Raw genomic sequence first — 20,546 nt, forward strand, 5'->3', positions numbered from 1 at the left:
AATATAAAATTAGAATTCACCAGATGATGGTTAAATACCTATTTTTTGTTTTAACTGTTCTTGATGCTCATTGTAGTCAGGGTCCCTACCATTGCCAATCTTTTTAATAACCAACTGGCCAGTCAGTCGAATATGCTTCAGGAAGCGACTGTGGCTGTGGATGAGCTCATTTTGAACTGGGCATTTTAAACTGGGCATGCCGAGTTCTGAATTGTGCATGCCCAGTAAAGGAAAGCGCTTGTGCATGGTTAAGAACTTGTAGTTGCCAAGATAAGAATTGCTAGTTCAACTTCTGGTGGGGACTCTAAGGACAACGAAAAAGTGGAAAAGATTCAACAGTAAGTACCCTGGCACCCCTAAGTTCTTGGCACACTACAGGTGTACTTTAATTTTTTTTTTTTACAATTCAAGACTTCAGGTGTACTTCCGGACTAAAGTGGTTGGAATCTACGTCCTGCAGGTGGCTGTGTAGCTCTAAAAGAACATAGAGTCCAACTAAACACTGCCGCGCACCCATGCCGTCCTCGTTGTTTGCGCTGCTGTTCCATCGCTGCGCCCGCTCACTCTGCTGTCTCAGCGACAGCAGAGCTTCCGCATGTCGGTCAGGAGCCAATTTCATTGGCTTCTGTGCCTGTGATTACTATGAACCAATTACAGTAATCACAGAGTGCAATAGGGAAAGGACACCTGTGGTCCTTAAATGGCCACAGTTGTCCGGTCCCGAAAGGTTAAATAACACACAACAATGCTTATGTTGACTAGTTCACCACCACCCTGCTTTATTACCATACTTCACTACTACTTTCTTTGGTTACTGGGGTGTGCGGCTTCCTACTCCTGCCAGGCATCCAACACTGACTTCGGGGCAGGTATTGATCATTGCTATGTAGTTCCAGCAGTCCTGGTTTAAGCTTCTACAGTATATATGCATGTGCATGAGCTCCATCAACCATTATTTTATGTGAGCCAGAATGTTGAAGCTAGGTAGTCATGATGTAGTGCCAGCCTGAAGACAGTGATGGCTGGTGACAGAGGGAGGAGGTCACACAGCCCAGTACCTATGGAAAATACTAGTGGGGGGAGTGAGAAGCAATGCAGGACTGTAACGATCGGTGTCAGCAAGAACAGATTTTCTGATTATTGGTGATCTGCAGTATCACCAATAATACAGATGTTATACCTGATTATGTAGTGATCTGCAGAATCACCAATAATGCAAGTATAGCGAGACACAGGATAACAAGATGTAAGATTAGGTGTTTGGTGCAACAGTAATACAAGGAATACTGATCACCCGAGGAGCGGGTGATTCAGACTGCACTGCAGCCAATGATCACCTGAGGAGCAGGTGATTAACACTATACTGTAGCTCCTAATATGAGTGGAGCAGAGTGTACTGTAGCAACTGATTCAGACAGTACTGCAGCTACTGGTCACCTGAGGAGCAGGTGACAAAAGGTGTAGTGTAGCTACTGATCACCTGAGGAGCAGGTGATTCAGACTGTACTGCAACTACTGGTCACCTGAGGAGCAGGTGATTCAGACTGTACTGCAGCTATTAGTCACCTGAGGAGCAGGTGACTATCTGTACAGGAAATCCCTCACCAGAGACTAGGCACTCTAGTGAGGGTAGAAGAGTCAGACAGGCAGTTTCGGCAAACCACGGACAGATAAGGTACAAAGACAGAAGGCTAAATCAGAGTGGTATTCAGGCTAAGTCGGCAACAGGATCAGATAGGCAGAAGCACAGAATCAGTAAGCAGAAGAGTAGTCAAGGCTAGCAGAAGGTCATAACAAATAATACAATTCAATTAGTACTTTAGCTATCAACAGAAACTGACTAAGTGTGGATCCCCAGCTCCTGCTGGTTCTAGGCACACTTTGGGATCTGAACTAAGGTCTGAGTGCTAACATGTAACATATGCAACAGCAGAGGAGGAACTACTGACAGGCATGTCCTATATATACTGGGAGCGCTCCATAGTGCCTCCCCAGTCACTCAGCCAATCAGGAACAGTGTTGGAGTCAGCTGACCGGCCAATCAGCTGACTCCCCTTCTACTTGCATAACGGTCCTGTCTGTGCGCACGCGTAGTCCTCAGTCTATGTGCGACTGAAGGACCAGGCAAAACTCCATCATGTAACAATGCGGCGAAGGCCGCCAGCTGAGACACGGAGACAGCCGCCATGCCGCTCACTACTGTGGCGGCATCTCCGCTATACTTTACAAGGACATGGTTAAATCCTTTTTTTAGATTTCTCATGGAAGTCAGACCTATAAATAATTTCTGATTTGAAAAGGCACTGCTGCACCATTTATTTATTAAACAGTATCTAGCTTCATGCAGTTGTGCTGATAAATGAAGATAAATGGCCCACTATGGCGAAAAAATGTAAAATTTCAAATATGTGCAAAAAATACAAATAAGTAGTACATATTTTCCAGAGTAAAATGAGCCATAAATTACTTTTAGTAAAAATCTAACAGAAATAGAAAGAAATATAGTAGTAGAAATCTGACAGAAGCGACAGGTTTTGGACTAGTCCATCTCTTCATGGGGGATTCTTAAGGATTTATTTATTTTCAAAAGCACTTAGTGAATGGCAGTTGCTCTGTCTAACTGTGTAGCGAGCAGAGAAGCTGGCCAGCATCATTGTTTAAATCCTTTTTAGGGAATATCTTTATAAAGAATAAACGCCTTGCTGAGAATCCCCTATGAAGAAATGGACTAGTCCAAAACCTGTTGCTTCTGTCAGATTCTACTACCTACTGTAAGTGACAGCAACATAGGAGAAAAGTAATTTTTGGCTCATTTTACTCTGGAAAAACATGTACTTCTTATTTGTCTATGAAGGGTGGCTTCAAAACGACAAATGATCGATTAATAGCAGAAACAAAATTTATAAATTGGTTCAAAGCAGTGGACAAGGGCTTGAATAAAGACAAAAACTTTTTATATTGGTATGAGGCTGATGATATTTAAACTCTTTCTCAGCCTGTATAGCTAAACTTGTGAACTCAGAATTTACGATACCTCTGTGTCAGTCCAACTCCCAGGTCTGGAAGCATGGGGTAAACATGGATCCTTATCTCAGCTAACAACCTCTCACCCCATGTAGATGTTCTGTTTCACTTAAGGCATCTTAATGACATGTATTTATGCTTGAAAAAAATCTGTTTTTCCCTTTTGATGTTGCATGTATTTAGCTGTCTGTACCATCAGCCTGCAAACAAACAGGATGTTAGCCCGAGGAAGGCTGCAAGGCTGAAAGCTTACTTATTCTTATTCTTTTTAGTTAGCCAATAAATGGAATCATCCTGATTTAAAACTTCTTGCTTTTTATTTGTCTTTGTTTGCACATATTTTACATTTTTCACCATAGTGCCCCTTTAAGGGCCCTTTAATCGGTTGCCTTACTTTTGTAAACGGATTTTCAGAGTAAGGCCCATGTTTCCCTATGGCACAGTTCCCACTATATGTGTTTTAACTTAACAATGCACTGCTATGGAAAAAACGCATATGAAAATGTACTAACGCATACCAACGCATTAAGTGTAAAAGGGCCCTAAAACAACACTACAGTATTAAGGAATCAAGAACAAATGTCATATTACATTACACAGATCTATTCTCTAGTCTGCTTTAGGATGTTTCAACCCTCTAAGGAAAGAAATTGTACCGAAAACACTTCAAGGTGAAAGGCAGCTAGTGAATGGCATCCAAATATTGTTCTGCCATCCCTACCAAGTTAAACTCTCTTATCACATGTGAATTAATATGGAAACATTTCATTTTCAAATAAAGATTTTGATTGGTCGGAGTAAGGAAGCAAAGAGAATGGATGACAGTCGTACTATATAAAAAGAAATATTTTTGATGGTTTGAGCCACATCTTCCCAAAAGTGAAGAGGAGGAAAATCATGAAGTGGGTGGTGTTCATATTTATAAGCCTGCAGCTGGCAGAGGGCCTGGTAAGGTGAGTCCCTTCCATGTTTTAGTGCTTGCATGTCATACGTCTCTTTTGGCACTGACAAACTGTCTGTAGTGTTCTACACACTACAATCAACAATTAAGATCGCTCACTATCCCTCAAAGGGACTCACCATCTATTTTCTATACTGCACTCTTTGTGGGGGCATGTAGCTTGCTAGTCTTTGGGTCTTTGAGTTGTGGGAGAAAGCCGCAGCACCTGCAGGAAACCTTTGTTTTCCTCGCAAGAATAGTCTGTGACTTTTGTGACAGACATAAACTAGCGATAGAATAAAAAGCAAAAAATAAATAAATAATTTTTCATCATTTTATTGCTATTTTTCTGTTACTAATTTAAAAAGGTGATAATCAGGACAAGACACATGATAATACCTCTATACTAGATTTGCTTCTTCACTGATTTTTGTCATTGGTTTCAATTATTAAAGCAGTGAACAGTCTTTGCACTGTCCACCTGCTGTGCACTGATTTCACTGAACTGGATGTGGAGATGCCAATGATTGACACTGAGAGAATACATCTGCCAATACTGTATTTTTTTGCTCTTAATACTGGAGCTCTATTCTTCACCAGTGATTTAAAGAAAAGCCATTCTGATGTATCTTAATGTATTTTCCCTAATTATGACCACTCAATATATGAAAAATTAAAATTCCCTAATATATATATATATATATATATATATATATATATATATATATATATATATATGTATATATGCAAAATTGTAGACAAATTGAGTAATATTTAAAGAGTCTACTCAGTCTAAACGAAATATTCAATGGATGGTCTTCTCATAGTTATTGTTACTTGCAGGGTCTTTTACTTCAGATATCTCTCCCCAAGCCCCAGGTCCACCAGCTTCTGGTGCATAGCCCCGCCCCCTTGTAGCAAAGTGCCTCAGCTCTTTTTCTATCTTGAGTAGCGAGAACATCATGGTGTTTTGCAGTAAGGGGGCTGCGATATGCTCTTGAAGTCGGTGGACATGGAGCTCCGGGAGTGATTCAGAAGAAAAAGACCCGGCAGGTAATTATAACTTTATATGAGTAGACTATCCATTGAATGCTTAGAAAGGAAAAGCCGAGAGAGACCAGAAATAAAGAGGTCTAGATCGCAGGATGGAATCCAATAAAAATATAATAATAAAATAAGTAAGTCTTAGCTTACCTTGAAAAATTCATTGATCACAAGAATTAGACTTTTATTCAGCGCAAAAATTGACAACGTGTTTCACGGCCAACAGCCACTTCATCGGGTCAGTAACCCATGCAGAAACTGTAGTAGCAACAAAACTTTGATTGTCTAAACCAAAGTTTTCCTTTTACTTGTCATTACCCCATCGGGTTATAATTTTAACTTTTCAAGAATTAAAATTCAATTTTTGGAGAGCTATGACCAGACCCGACACCCAAAGGCCGAGTGGGGACGGTACTTCCTTGCCGTCGATGCCTACTTGGCAACCCACCTTTGTGGGTATTAAATTACTGTGTAATTGTCTGTAGTATAAATTGACACAATCTTCTTCACCAGATTGGGCTTCTGTTGTCCCTGTGTTTTTTTCCCTCCAGTCCTCAATCAGTGTTGAATGTTTAGTTTACAATGTACAGGCTCGTTAAAGCACACCTGAACTAAGAGTGATATGGAGGCTGCCATATTTATTTCCTTTTAAACAATACTAGTTGCCTGGTTTCCTGCTTATCCTCTAATACTCTTTAGCCATAGACCGTGAACAAGTCTGCAGATCAGGAGTTTCTGACTGAAGTCTGACTGAATTAGCCATAAGCTTGTTACAGGTGTGGGATCCAGATGCTATTGTAGCTAAAGACATCAGCAGTATGCCAGGCAAATGGTATTGTTTAAAAGGAAATAAATATGGCAGCCTCCATATCCCTCTTTGTTCAGGTGTCTTTTAAAGGTTGCACACTTTTTATCGGTAGCTTTACCATTGGTAGCTAGTATTGTTACTCCATATTTCACAAAACTCCTTCACACAAGCAGAATTATTCTGATTTGATACAACTTGTGAACTCTTACCCAGAAAGAATTGTCATGTAAAGTACATTATACGTGGCTAAGAGTCACCTTGGGTATCTGTCAGCAGAGTGGAGATTCCGAAGTGTGCCCCTTCCCCTGTACAAGTTGTGCCCGCAACAGTGTAGATAGTAGATTTGGCCCCAGTATTAAGTAGTTCCCCCCCTTCAGTATAGGTAGCCAGGTGTGCCCCAGTATTACGTACACACCTCCCAGTATAGGTAGTCAAATGTGCACCCTAATATTACGCAGGCTCCTCCCAGTATAGGTAGCCAAATGAACCCCCAGTATTAGGCACCCCTCTCCCTTATCTATCAAGCATGATGGAAAATGTCAGTCGATCGTAAAAGAATTGGCTAATAAGCACATGATTTTGATCAACACAGAAGTGATTTTTAGTTTCAGAGCATGGAGACCAGAGCCAGGACAAGGTCCTCCAGCACCCAAGGCTAAGACATCAAAGTGCACACCCCCATCCCTCCCACCCCAGCCGTCACACACTGATGGCTATTAAGCTAAAAGGTGCCCCAAAGCCCCCAACACCTTAATCTCTAGTTATCTCTAGTTATCTGGCTTGCAGTCACTGCCATGTACCCCTTTTCTTATTTCTCTCTGCTTCAAATACAGTAGGGGAATGATAGCTGAGTGAGTTGTGCGCCCCCTCCTACACTGCGCCCTGAGGGTGGAGCCTCTCTCGCTTCTGCCTCGGCCTGACCCTGATGGAGACACAACATTGTTCCGATTGATTAGTGAAGGAGAATCATCAGGATCTTGCTAGCAGTGTTTTGGCCACTGACCACGATTTACTTTTGATCAACCACACTGTTTTTGATTGTCCTTTAAAGTTGATTGCTTAAGCTTTCATTGAAAAAAATGAAGTAATGCAAGAGCATCTTCACAGTATTTTCGCCAAGAGCAAAGTAGATATATAAATTGCTGACTTCAACTGCATTTGTAGGCCACTTGTTGCCCACTACCTGTAACCCACACATTAGCTCAGCTATTTCAGCAGCTCCACGGTGATCTAATATCACTCAGGTACTGGTTGAAAATGATTAATATCTACTAGATAGTTTTTTCTTTAAATAAATACAGTTCAGGTTTGCTGGGCAAATTAAGAAGTTTTGAATCAGGATGATACCATTTATTGGCTATTCAGTTGCAGGAAAGTGCAGTGTGGTATCTTCAAGCATAGTAGTAGCAGTATTGTACTGTGTTAGCCACAAGTAAAAGCAAGAAGTTTTGAATCAGGATGATACCATTTATAGCTAATAAATGGTATCATCCTTATTCAAAACTATTTGCTTTTAATTATGGCTAAGAACTCTAGGACATTACATGCGATTCCAATTTGCGAGCATCTAGGGAAATCGGAATTGCAAATCAGAATAGCAAATCAAATTTGCAGTGTGCAGGAGGCCTTACACAGTACAATACTCTACTGGGCAAATTAGGTTCTCCAGAATATCCCACTGTTCTCCGATTTTAGTTCATTAACCCTCTTATTACAGCCTTGTATCTTCATATAACCGTAAACTGATATAATTCAACAATATCTTGAGAAACAGAGAAATGAACAAAAATATAAATAGCCTGTTTTTTACCCATTTATTTCAGGGTCCCTCTGAAAAGATACCAGTCTGCTCGGGATGTTATGAGGGAGAAAGGAATCCTGAATGAATATATGAAGACACACAAGAGAGACCCTGCACTTAAGTACAACTTCAATCAGAAAAATGATTTTGCTATAGCTTATGAGCCAATGTACATGGATGTAAGTTCATTCGATATACTTGGATATTAAGCAAATTAACTTTAATATACGTGCATATAACTATGTGCATGACTAAAAGTATAGTCTATTCTTATTCTTATCTAGACCTATTACTATGGACAGATCAGCATAGGAACACCACCCCAAAACTTCCTGGTACTGTTTGACACAGGCTCCTCTAACCTCTGGGTTCCATCCACATCCTGCCAAAGTGCTGCTTGCAGTGAGTATGAGGATAAAGTAAAATGGTAACGAAATCTAGCATGAAAGTATTATAATGGGATGAAGTTAAATTTTCATATGTGGTCTTTAAGCATTTTTTTAAGCATTTGGAAGGGTTAATACTCAACCTCTACTGGAGCTAGTCTACTTTAGGGGACCCACCGTAAATCCCCATAGAGAATTTAAACTGTGCTGAAAACGGAACGAATCTCCGCTTTCAGCTCTTTTAAACCCCCACAAGCCATATATCTATGGAAAGCTGAGAATCTGCTCTACCAAATAATGTTACTTTCGGTGAGTAAAAAGTGAAACTCACCGTCTACGAGCCGCCGATCGCGGCTCCGTCGGCCATCTTACATCTCTGCTGCTACTATTTTTCTCCCTCCTCATTGGAGGGATTGTTAGCTGGGGGCGTGCCAGAGAAAAAAAAAAAACGTGAAATGTAAACTTCTTCTGTTCGGTACAGTTTTAATTTCAGTCGGCCAAACTATTATTTTCTCAGCCCTGAAGGCCGGTAGAGGTGGTAACTTGTGAGTCTTCTAATCCTAGCAATGCCTAGCACTTATTCAGTCTTATTCAGAAGTTGCTGATATTTCCAGGGACGGAAAGTACAGTCAGTAGCTACTTGTGGGTTTGAGCCTTGTCCGGGGAGAAGGGACAGCAGTTTCTGGCACGCCCCCCCAGCTAACAATCCCTCCAATGAGGAGGGAGAAAAATAGGAGCAGTAGAGATGTAAGATGGCCGACGGAGCCGCGATCGCGGCCGTTCGGCGGCTTGTACACGGTGAGTTTCACTTTTTGCTCACCGAAAGTAACATCATTTGGTAGAGGAGATTCTCAGCTTTCCATAGATATATGGCTTGTGGGGGTTTAAAAGAGCTGAAAGCGGAGATTCGTTCTGTTTTCAGCCCAGCTCAAATTCTCTATGGGGATTTACGGTGGGTCCCCTAAAGTAGACTAGCTCCCCTCTACTTCACTTATAAGCTAATTGATAAGATTATGTTGCCATTCTAATGCTGGGAATACACGGCTCGATTCTGAGCCATTTAGATGGCTGGATAGATAATTTCCGACATGTCCGATCTCCGGCCCGATCGATTCGCCACTCAATTCTGCATGGAGGACAATGGGAAAAGATAAGAAAAATGAGCGGAAGATAAGAGAATCGCCTGCAGAATCGAGCAAGCAAAATGATCGGGTGCAGAATCGAGCTGCAAAATCGAGCCGTGTATGCCCAGTATAAAATTCAGATTGTCTTCAGTTATACTAAACTGCATACACAATGCAGAAAATCTGCTGCATCCAGGAAGGAAGCAGACAACTTTCTCTACTTCATTTGCACAACAATTACTTAATTACAAGTCAATCAGACATTTTGTCCTGCATATGGGAATGTTATCAGTTAGCTTTAGGGCTCGTTTCCACTGAGCGGGTGGGCGGGATCGCAGGCAAATCCCATCAGCCATGCCATGCACGGCTATGGGATTCACAGCCGCCGCAGCCAATTCTGCCGGCAGTACCGGCCGAATCACTCATGTAAGCGATTCGGCCGCGGCGCAATGTTCCCCTATGGGAGAGTTTCCCCGCGTGATGCGCCTGCCGGGAAACTCTCCGAAAAACCTGCCATTTCGGAGATAGTGGAAACGGGCCCTTAGTGAAGTTTAAACATGCCATTCAGGGACATAATATCAATCTTTAGTGTTTTCAGTTTTTTCTTTGTGTTCATATTTTTTCGAGTAATGTTTTAGAACAAAAATGTAAAGGATTGCGGAATGGCCGCCGCATACTCTGACGGCGTGGCGGCCGTTTCCGCGTCCAGTCCGGCGGTTTACGCGCGGCGACATGTGTCTGACCTGGTGCAGCCTTCCTGTGCACATAGGCTGAGGAATACACGGCAAGACAGAAGCTTTATGGGAAGCAGAGAGGGATCAGCTGACTCCCTTGGTCAGCTGATCCAAGTTTGTATGCGGATTGGCTGGAAGGGACTGGGCGGCACTGGGCAGCGCTGCACTATATAACCACTCGTCCCTCAGTCTCACATCGTCTGCCGTTGCAAATGCTTACGTGTTAGCACACAGACTTCAGTCAGATCCAACGGTGTGGTTGAACCAGGAAGGACCTGGGAATCCACACTGAGCTAGAATACTTTCTCATGCTATGCTTTAGACCAGTTTCAGGGTGTTGTGACTACGGACCTCACACCCAAGACTAGGATACTGTGTCAGTTCTATGTTATGCTTTAGACCAGTTCCAGGGTGTTGTGACTACGGACCTCACACCCAAGACTAGGATACTGTGTCAGTTCTATGTTATGCTTTAGACCAGTTCCAGGGTGTTGTGACTACGGACCTCACACCCAAGACTAGGATACTGTGTCATTTCTGTGTTATATCTTAGCCCGGGTCCAGGGCATAGAGAATAGGCCCTCACACCTAGTTAGGGCAAGCCTGTTAATATTAGCAGCAGGGCTTCCTGCAACCTAGCCTAGGCCCCTCTTCTAGGGAGCCTTTGGCATAGGGATTCACCCACAGTCTGAGGTGAAATCCCTTCTTCTTCTTACCTCCAGTTCCTCTGGCGGTTCTCTCTCAAAGTGCTACTGTTACACTGTACACTCACATCTCAGGTGTCCAGAGGTTAGACATACCTGGATTATTAGTGATTCTGCAGATCATTCATAATCTGGTGTATATCTGCATTACTGGTGAATCTGCAGATCACCAATAATCAGATTCTCTCTGCGTGTTGACACCGATCGTTACAAAAAAATTATTTTTGAGTTTCACCTCCATAAAGAAGACCAAATACCAGTGTACTTTACCTTTGTTCTTAAACGGAATGCATATTTTGTTTGTTTTTCTAACATTTTTTTTCTATTTATTTGTTGTGCTTAGCACTAAAATAGTTTTAATCAGAAGCATGAAATGTCACAAATAAATAATTCATGTATAAACAACTAAAGAATCAGAATTCCCACTCTGAGGTCATAGAGGACCAATCAAAATTAATCACTGCTTCACCATTCAGAAAATCTTTATTTTATCAAATTGCATGATTGAAAACAATGTTAAAAACAAGGCATGGTTGCATGACATCCATGAGTCTATATGCAGACTAATAATAAATAGGCAAGGCGCTATAATCCCTATTATGAAGACTAATATGCAACATAATAATGAGGAGATGTACCAATAGTCTAGGGATATCAATGGCATAAACAGTATGTATAAAAATGTGCAATCGCTCAAGAAAAAATGCAAAAAAAGGCAAAAAATAAAAAAATATTACAGTGAAGCATACATTAAAAATGCAGAAAAAATGAACATAGATCTGTGCAATATTTTTAATATTCGTAAATATCACATAATATTGGTGGAAGGGAGGTAACACCATAGAAAAATACCAAAAAAGTGAAAAAGTATTCAGAGTGAAGCATACCATTGAAAGTGCTAGTGCAAAAAGTGCCAGTACAAACATATACAGCGTATCCTCCAAGAATACCTATCTTTGTTCTTAAAGGGATTCTGTAGGGGCTTCCTGAGGATAAAAACCGCCACTTACCTGAGGCTTCTATCAGCTCTCTGTAGCAGTAATTTCCCACACCGTCCTCCTCCGATCCGCCGTTCCCCGCCGCCGGCCCCGGTCTAGCACGGCACGCCGTCCAATTGCGGCTGCGCAGCCCGTGGCTGGCTCGCTCACGCCTGCATCATCAGAGGCTTGCTGCGCAGGCGCAGTACAAGAAACCTTCATACTGCGCCTGCGCAGTAAGCTTCCGATGGTGCGAACGGCAGCGTGCATTATTTGGCTATGACAGACGAATAATGCCCGGTGCTGGCGGCGGGTAACGGGTGATCGGAGGAGGACGGCGTGGGACATTACTGCTACAGAGGGCTGATAGAAGCCCCAGGTAAGTGGCTGTTTTTATCCTCAGAAAGCCCCTACAGAACCCCTTTAAACTGAATGCATAGTTTGTTTGTTTTTCTAACATTTGTTTTCTATTTATTTATTGTGTTTAGCACTAAAATAGTTTTATTCAAAAGCAGGAAATGTCACAAATACTGTAAATAATTCAAGACTCTAGTTCTCCACCTGTGCTGCTTGGCAATGTATATATAGGAGCATGGTCTTAGGCCTTGTTTACATTATAAAATGCCAGCGCTATCGCAAAGCGCTGAGCGATTTATTGAGCATTTTTTAAAGAGCTTTTCCCTACACTTTGCTTTTCTAAGCGCTTTTGCTGAGCGATTCATTTTGACACTTCTTGACGCCAGTCAGGAAGTGAACTCTTGTACTCGAAAATGAATAAATACAATGGGCTTGCTTCACAAAACAGTGATTACTGAGTTATCACGCCTAAAAGCTTTGCATGTGCAAATGTGCTTGCAAGCCATTTTGCGTGCAGTGTTGCACGTGCAAAGTTTTAGCGCTTGTGTGTTAACTTTTATTGCGAGTACGGCGTTACGAGTACGGCGATTTGATTCACTAAAACGTGATAATTGCTATCACAGTCGCGCTAGCGTTTTGCGCGCATTATAACGCACGTAACTTTTTCACGTGCTATTGCGAATTTTGCGCGCACATCCGCTGCCGTTTTCACGCGAACATTAGCGGTGTGCGGGCAAACATTCACATTACCGCACGCAAACCATTACGCACGTTATAACGTCGCAAAACGCTAGCGTGACCGTGATAGCAGTTATCATGGTTTAGTGAATAAAGCCTATAGTGTGAACTAGCCCTTATAGCTGCAATACATTTTCACACACTGATGTACACCATAAGAATGATGCACAGCTGAACAATGAACATGCTTACACATGGAGAGTCTCATACGCTTGCAGATGCACAACCAGTGGCGTAGCTAGAGATTATGGGGCCCCATAGCAAAACTTTCATGCGGCACTCATAAGCAATACCACCTGCCCCTACCATATGGATATGAGATAACTGGGCAATTTACATTCTCATTCAATCAACACTGTACATAGTTCCTGGGCACTGAGACAAAGGCAGAGGGTGGAGGAACACAAGAAAGTTAATGGTGCATACATTAAGTACCATCTAGGCCCCCTCTGCTCCAGGGCCCCATAGCAGATGCTATGGCTGCTATGGCTATTGCTACGCCCTTGTGCACAACCCTCCATGTACCTACCTGAGGAAATATGGCCAGGCACATCCACCTTCATTTGAACCAGTACTGACACCCAGTGACTAACCATTCTTCTATGATACCAGTAATATAGCCCTGACAGTTTCTTTTTTTGGATTACATCCTATTGTATGTCTATAAACCTAGCACTCATAATAGAGGAACCAGTTGTTGATTTGTAGGCAGTGTTTCAAGGTGATCTATGTATGGCCACACATTTACCCACTCACTGTGCATGAGCTACTGACCTCCACAAGCAGGGCTGTGCAGAGGATTCTCAAGGGGGTGGTGCTCAAATTTGAAAAAGGGGCCCTAATCGATCAATCGTGCTAAATTGTGTATGTAGCATTAGTAGATGCAAAACTGCAGTAAGTGCCAAGGTGCAGTGGGTGCCCAGATGCAGTGGGTGGTAAGATGCAAAGGTCCACTTTGTGCTAAGTTGCAGTGAGCGCCAAGATGCCAAAGTACAGTCTGTGTCAAGCTGCTGTGGGTACCAAGGTCTAGTTTGTACTGGGTGTTTATTTGCAGTGGGTGCTATGCTGTATTGAGTGCTTAATGAGTAGCATATGGTAATAAACAATAGTGGGTAATTGGTACAGGGAGCCATGTGAGTGTTGAACATGAGCGAGTAGGAAGTGCCATGTGTGGTCTAGATGTGTGCCATGGGAGAGTACTGAGTCTCATATGGGTTTGGACCAAGGGTGGATACTGGGTGCTATTTGGGTGCTGGCCATGGACAGGTACTAGGTGCATATAATGGCTTTTGAACTTGGTGCCGTGTGAGTATTGTGCCATGTGGGTGTTGATTATGGGGGTTATAGGGTGTCATGTGGGTCTTAAGTGCAAATACTGAGTGCCAAGTTGGTACTGTGAGTAAGTACATGTTGACATATGGGTGATAGGTGCTGGCTAGTGGGTATTTGTTGTCATGTGGGTGCTAAATGCAGATGATGGGTGCCATGTGGGTTCTGGGTGCTGGCACAGGGTGTCATGTGGATTCTGGCTGTATGGGTGGGTATCAAGCATCATGTAGGTGTTGATTGCAGGTACTCAGTCCCTTGTGAGTTCTGGGTGCATGCACTTGATGTCATGTGAGTACCTCAATGCTAACTCTCTGCTAGACCCACTCCAATCTGGATTTCGGCCTGCCCACTCAACCGAAACTGCTCTCACCAAAGTGGTCAACGACCTTGCCTTAGCTAAAGCTGAAGGTAAATACTCCATTCTCCTCCTCCTTGACCTGTCAGCAGCTTTTGACACAGTAGATCATCCCCTACTCCTCCAGTCCCTCCAGTACTTGGGCATTCACGATCTCGCCCTGTCCTGGCTTTCATCCTACCTCTCCAACCACTCCTTCACGACCACATTCAATGAGTACTCGTCCACCCCCAACCACCTCTCGGTGGGAGTCCCCCAAGGTTCGGTCCTTGGCCTCCTACTGTTCACCCTATACACATCCTCCATTGGCAAGGTTATCTCCTCCATGGGTTTTAACTACCATCTGTATGCAGATGACACCCAGATCTACCTCCACACCCCTGACATATCCACCACTACTATGGACAAGGTCTCCTCCTGCCTATCCGCCATCTCCTCCTGGATGTCTGCTAGGTTCCTGAAACTAAATCTAGACAAAACGGAATTTATGATCTTCCCACCCCGGCCATCCACGAACCTCCCAGATGTGCATGTCACTGTTAACCACACTACCATTCGCCCTACCTCTCAAGCCCGCTGTCTGGGTGTCACCCTGGACTCCACACTCTCCTTCACTTCCCACATCCAAAACCTCACAAAGTCCTGCAACTTCCACCTTCGTAACATCTGTAAGATTCGCCCTTTCCTGACCTCTGCCACCACCAAACTCCTCATCCATGCCCTCATAATTTCCCGCCTTGACTACTGCAATGCCCTGCTGTCTGGTCTCCCTATGACCCGAACAGCCCCACTGCAGTCCATCATGAATGCGGCAGCCAGAATTATCCACTGCTCCCATCGCTCCACCACGGCAGATCCCCTCCTAGAATCCCTCCACTGGCTTCCTATCCAGTCCAGAATCAGATTCAAGATACTGTGTCTGACCTACAAATCTGTCCACAAAACCTGTCCAACCTACATTTCCGATCTTACTCAGAGGTACACACCTAGCCGCTCACTCCGCTCTTCCAATGAACTTCGCCTAACCACCCCCCGCATCACCCAGTCCCATGCACGCCTCCAGGACTTCTCAAGAGCTGCTCCAACACTATGGAACTCCCTACCTCCACCCATTAGGGCAGCCCCCTCCTTCAACATCTTCAAGAAAGCCCTCAAAACTCACCTTTTCACTCTGGCCTACTACCCCTCACAAGTGCTCTAAACCTACAGCTGAACTCTGGTCCCCTACCATTCGTGTCCTTACCTCTCCCTCTTACCTCTCGCCTTTGGGCAGGGTCCTCCTCCTTTTGTGTCCTACCTGATCTGGCATCTCCATTACTGTGAACCCATGCCATGCATTTGAGTGAACCTAACTTGCCTAATCTCCATGCTTCATCCAGTGACTAAGCATTACCTTGTAGTAATACTGTGCTGTGTGATCTGGTTTTCTTGTATTCCTGTATTGTCATATTGCTGTATGTCACCCCTAAATATTGTCTGTAACCTAAATTAATGTTCAGCGCTGCGTAATATGTTGGCGCTTTATAAATACAATAAATAATAATAATAATAATAATGTGAGTGCTTGGTGTTTGTGCTGGGCACCAAGTGGAGGCTTAGTGCAACAGGAACTACTGCAGATGAAACATGTGGGTGTTGGGTGCAGGTACTGGGTATCACATAGGTGCGAATACTTGGTGCCATGCCTGCACTCGGTGCTAGCTATGGGTGGGCATTGTGTAATGTGGATTCTTAGTGCAGGTACTATGGGTGCTAGCACTGGTTATGTGAGTGCAGATAGTGGGTGCCATGTGGAGGCTAGGTGCAAGTACTGTGCGATGTGGGTGTGAGTACTGGGTGCCAGCTATAGGGTGAAGGGGTGCAGGTATTAGGCGTCATGTGGCTGTTTGATGCAAGTACTAAGTGCCATATGGAGGCTGGATGTGAGTATTTGGTGCAGGGGTGCTTGGTGCAAGTACTGGGTGCTTGCTATAATGGGGGGTACTGGTTGAGTGTAATGTGGGTGCTGAATATTGGTGGGATTGCAGTGGGTGTAAGGAGTGGGAGGTCACTGTGGGTACTGCTATGAATGGCATGGGTACTGCTAGTGGAGGTAGAGGTCAGTGTAGTTGCTGGAGGAGGTAGAGGTCAATGTGGTTACTGGAGGAGGGAGTAGTTGTGGATGCTGTGTGTTTGGAGGGGTCACTGTGGGCACTGGCGATGGGAGAGGTCACTGTAGGTGCTGCTTTTGGGATGGTAGGTCCCTGTGGATGCTACAGGGGACAGGAGGGTAGCCTCTGGGGGAGGGAAAGATCACTGTGGGTGCTGGGGGAGTGATAGGTCAGTGTGGATGCTGGGGTAGGTAGGATCACTGCTAGAGCAGTAGAGGGAGAGGTCACTGGGGGTCGTAGGTGGAGGGAGAGGTCACTGTGGGTCGTAGGTGGAGGGAGAGGTCACTGTGGTTGTTAGGTGGAGGAAGAGGACACTGTAGATGCTAGGTGGATGGAGAGGTCACTGTGGGTGCTAGGTGGAGGGAGAAGTCACTGTGGGTGCTGGGGTGAGGTAGAGGTCAGTATGGGTCCTAGGTGGAGGGAGAGGTCAGTATGCCACACTAGCATTCCTGTCCAGGCCTCTTCACTTGAAAGTGTTTTGTGGGGTGGAGCTTCACATTGGTGGGCGGGGCTTATTCAAGACAGAGGCGGAGCTTATTTTACACGACCAGAGGGGCCTTTTTTGATGATTTTAAAAGGGGGGGTGTCTGGGCACCCAGAGCACCCCCCTCTGCACGTGCCTGTCCACAAGCCCGATCAATAAACTTTATATCAGTTTTAAAAATGTATTGATCAAAAAAGTTTTATCGTTTATTGATCAAAAGCATGATCAGGCCTAGTGGTAAGCTTGAACTGAGCTGGCAGCAGCTCAACTACAACTGTCTCCTCAGCTAACATAGATACTTTCTCATATATTATAAATATACATTTCATCATTTTTGTACCTAGAATCTCCCATCGTGTGCTAGGTACACACTATGAGATTTTCTGGCAGATTTACTGTTAGATTGATTAATTCCAACATGTCCGATTTGATTTCCGATCTATTACTGAGCATTTTCCGATTGATTTCCTATTGAAGTGAACGGAAAACAGTCGGAAATCGATCAGAAAATGCTCGGAAATCAGATCAAACATGTTGGAAATAATCGATCCGACAGTAAAGGTAGCCATACACTGGTCGATTTGCCATCAGATTCGACCAACAGATAGATCCCTCTCTGATAGTATCTGATCAGAGAGGGATCGTATGGCTGCCTTACTGCAAACAGATTGTGAACCGATTTCAGCCTGAAACCTTTCACAATCTGTGGTGGTGCTGCCGCCTTCCCCTGGGCCCCTGCATACATTACCTGCTCCGGCCGGCGCGAGTCCCTCTCTGTCCCTGCGGCTTCTTCTCCGCTCTGGTCTGGTCTCCGGGTCCGGCATGCTTCACTTCTTCCTGCCCGGCAGGAAGTTTAAACAGTAGAGCGCCCTCTACTGTTTAAACTTCCTGACGGGCAGGAAGAAGTGAAGCATGCCGGAGACCAGACCAGAGCGGAGACAGAGCAGCGCTGACCGGGGGGAGTTGCGCCGGCGGAGCAGGTAATGTATTGCCACTCTATAGCGTCGGTCGTCGGGCACTCGAACGCCGCTGGGAATACACGTTACCCTCAGGCGATCGACGGTAATTTCCCGCACAGAGCGATCGGCGGGATCAATCTATTTCGGGACGAAATAGATCGAAATTTAGCCTGTAGCATGAACGATGTGACAGCAGATTCGATCCCAGTGATCGAATCTGCTGTCGATCGGCAGGGAATCGGCCTAGTGTATGGCCAGCTTTTATCTGCCAGAAAATCTCATAGTGTGTACGGTACCTAGCGTTAGGCTTAGTGCTCTTTAAATGTCTATGTTTATTTATGGATTTCAATTATATCTTGTCAAGGTTATTAGATTGCCTATGCCTAGTACACATCATACAATTTTCTGTAAGATTTCACCATACAATTTTCTGTTAGATTTTTCTGTTAGATTATTTTCTGTAGAGACTGGTCATTATCTCTGGTGCATTGTCTTCTGGCTATCTCCTGCTGAGTAGAACAATGCTTAATTTCTAGGCAGATAGATGGTTAGATAGGTAATTTCCAACATGTTGGAAACTATCTATCTGACAGGTAAATCTAATGCTGGGAATACACGTTACGTTTTCCGCGTTTGATTCTCTGCGGGATCTGTTAGCCATTCGATTCCCTGCTCGATTCTCTTATCTTCTGCTCATTTTTCTTATCTCTTTCCATTCACTTATATGAGAAATCGAGCGGAACAGAATCGAGCGGAGAATCGGACATGTCGGAATTTATAGATCGCGCGGAGAATCAAACGCCAAAAACGTAACGTGTATTCCCAGCATTACAGAAAATCTAACAGAAAATTGTATGGTGTGTAGCTAGCATTAAACAATTCATGTGAAGCTGTAGATCTTGGTTTGAGGTTTGAAAAGCTCTGGTTTAACTACTTATAATAATATACGTCCAAAAGGCCGCATGTGAGCTCCCGTGGCCGATCGCGCGCCTGCACGCGTGCTCCCGAGCCGCGGTTTGTTAGCCAGGGAATCATGATGAATGAATCGGGACATGATGCCCAATCATTGATCCCTTTCCCCGGCAGATAAAGCGACGGCTTCTCTCGGAAGCCTCGCTCTTTGTGCCTCTTACGTCCCTCCTACGTCCCTCTAAGCATACATGTTACGCTTAAAGTGACGTAATGTAAACAAAATCATGGCTGCCATCTTGTAGCCAAATAGTAAATCTTCATCTACATGAAAAAAAAACAACAACACATAATTACATAAAAAAATTACTATTTACATCCCACCCTCCCAAAAATACCCAAATAAAATGTTTTATAAAAACAAAACAAAAAAACAAAACAAAAAACATAACAATAAAAAACTTAAATATTTACCTAAGGTCTAAAATTTTTAAATATCCATGTAAAGATGAAATATTTCTATATTATTATTTTTTACTATAAGCTTGTAAATAGTGATGGATGCAAAACGGAAAAAATGCACTTTTATTTCCTAATAAAATATTGTCGCCATACATTTGTGATAGGGACATAATTTAAATGGTGTAATACCTGGGAGTATTAGGCAAAAACAATACGTGGGTTTTAATTATGGAGGCATGTATTATTTTAAAACTAAATAATGGCCGAAAAAACTGAGGAATAATGATTTTTTTCTGTCTTTTTCTTATTCTCTCTGTTAAAATGCATTTACAGTAAAGTAGCTCTTAGCAAAATGTACCACCCAAATAAAGCCTAATTGATTGTGGAAAAAACAAGATATACTGTAGATCAGTTCATTGTGATAAGTAGTGATAAAGTTATAAGCGAATGAATGGGAGGTAAAAATTCCTTGGATATAAAGTGAAACACGACTGAGGGCTAAAGTGGTTAAAGTAATATAGATAAGTTTGTGCACTAAAGTATACCTAAGATTAAAAAAAATATATATTAAAAATGATACACACCAGTGCACTCTATAAGATCCCCAGACATTGTGGGGCCCCTTATCGTGCCTGACCTCCATGTCTATTCTGCGGATGTAGTAGCAGTGGCATAGCAATAGGGGGTGCAGAGATAGCGACCGCATCGGGGCCCTTGGGCTAGAGGGGCATCACGGGCCCCACTCTCTCACCACAGAATTAGCTCTTTTTTGGTCCTGTGCTTATAATATTTACTTCTATAGTTGATTGGAATAGTAGTGATCATTAGCACACAGTTTCCCATCCCCTTCTTGCACCTCTTACACTGTAGTTGTCCTTGATTGGTTTTGGTGCGCCGTATCATTTGTTATAAAATAGCATGCTTGGGGAGGTCCAATTCAAAGCTTGCACTGGGGCCCACAGCTTCTTAGCCATGTGTAGTAGGCCCCATTCACAGCATACAGTAGATCTCATGCATTGTCCACTCTGAATGCTCTCTTGAATCCTGCTCTTGAGGAGCTGTGCAGAGCAGCATCAGTCAGGGGAGTCCTAGACATGCAGATATCGGAACCATTCAGAACCACACATGCCCAAGACATTGGCTGCTACACCCAGCTCTGTGGGAGTGTGCACTAACAGTGGGCGCAGATGAACAGAGCATGTGCCCTTGAGCTCAATGGCGGCTATAGTGACAGCATGGAGGGCAGGCCAAGCACAGTAAG

At 43.7% G+C, this 20,546-nt stretch overlaps 1 protein-coding gene across 2 annotated transcripts in view; it reads left to right on the forward strand.

Moving 5' to 3' along the window:
* Positions 1–304: 304 nt before the first annotated feature.
* The window catches only part of LOC137546728 (gastricsin-like), a 34,756-nt gene continuing 14,514 nt past the window's right edge, over positions 305–20,546 (forward strand). Inside the window, exons 1-3 of one of the 2 annotated variants that reach the window (XM_068269504.1) lie at positions 305–338; positions 7,640–7,796; positions 7,902–8,019. In XM_068269504.1, the coding sequence (XP_068125605.1) occupies positions 7,677–7,796; positions 7,902–8,019 (238 nt within the window). In that variant the 5' untranslated portion in view covers positions 305–338; positions 7,640–7,676. Of the gene's footprint in view, positions 339–3,909; positions 3,978–7,639; positions 7,797–7,901; positions 8,020–20,546 lie in introns of those variants that run through there. The other variant, XM_068269503.1, reaches the window with a different exon arrangement.

The sequence above is a fragment of the Hyperolius riggenbachi genome, chromosome 2 (assembly GCF_040937935.1).
Source record: "Hyperolius riggenbachi isolate aHypRig1 chromosome 2, aHypRig1.pri, whole genome shotgun sequence".
Lineage (NCBI taxonomy): Eukaryota > Metazoa > Chordata > Amphibia > Anura > Hyperoliidae > Hyperolius > Hyperolius riggenbachi.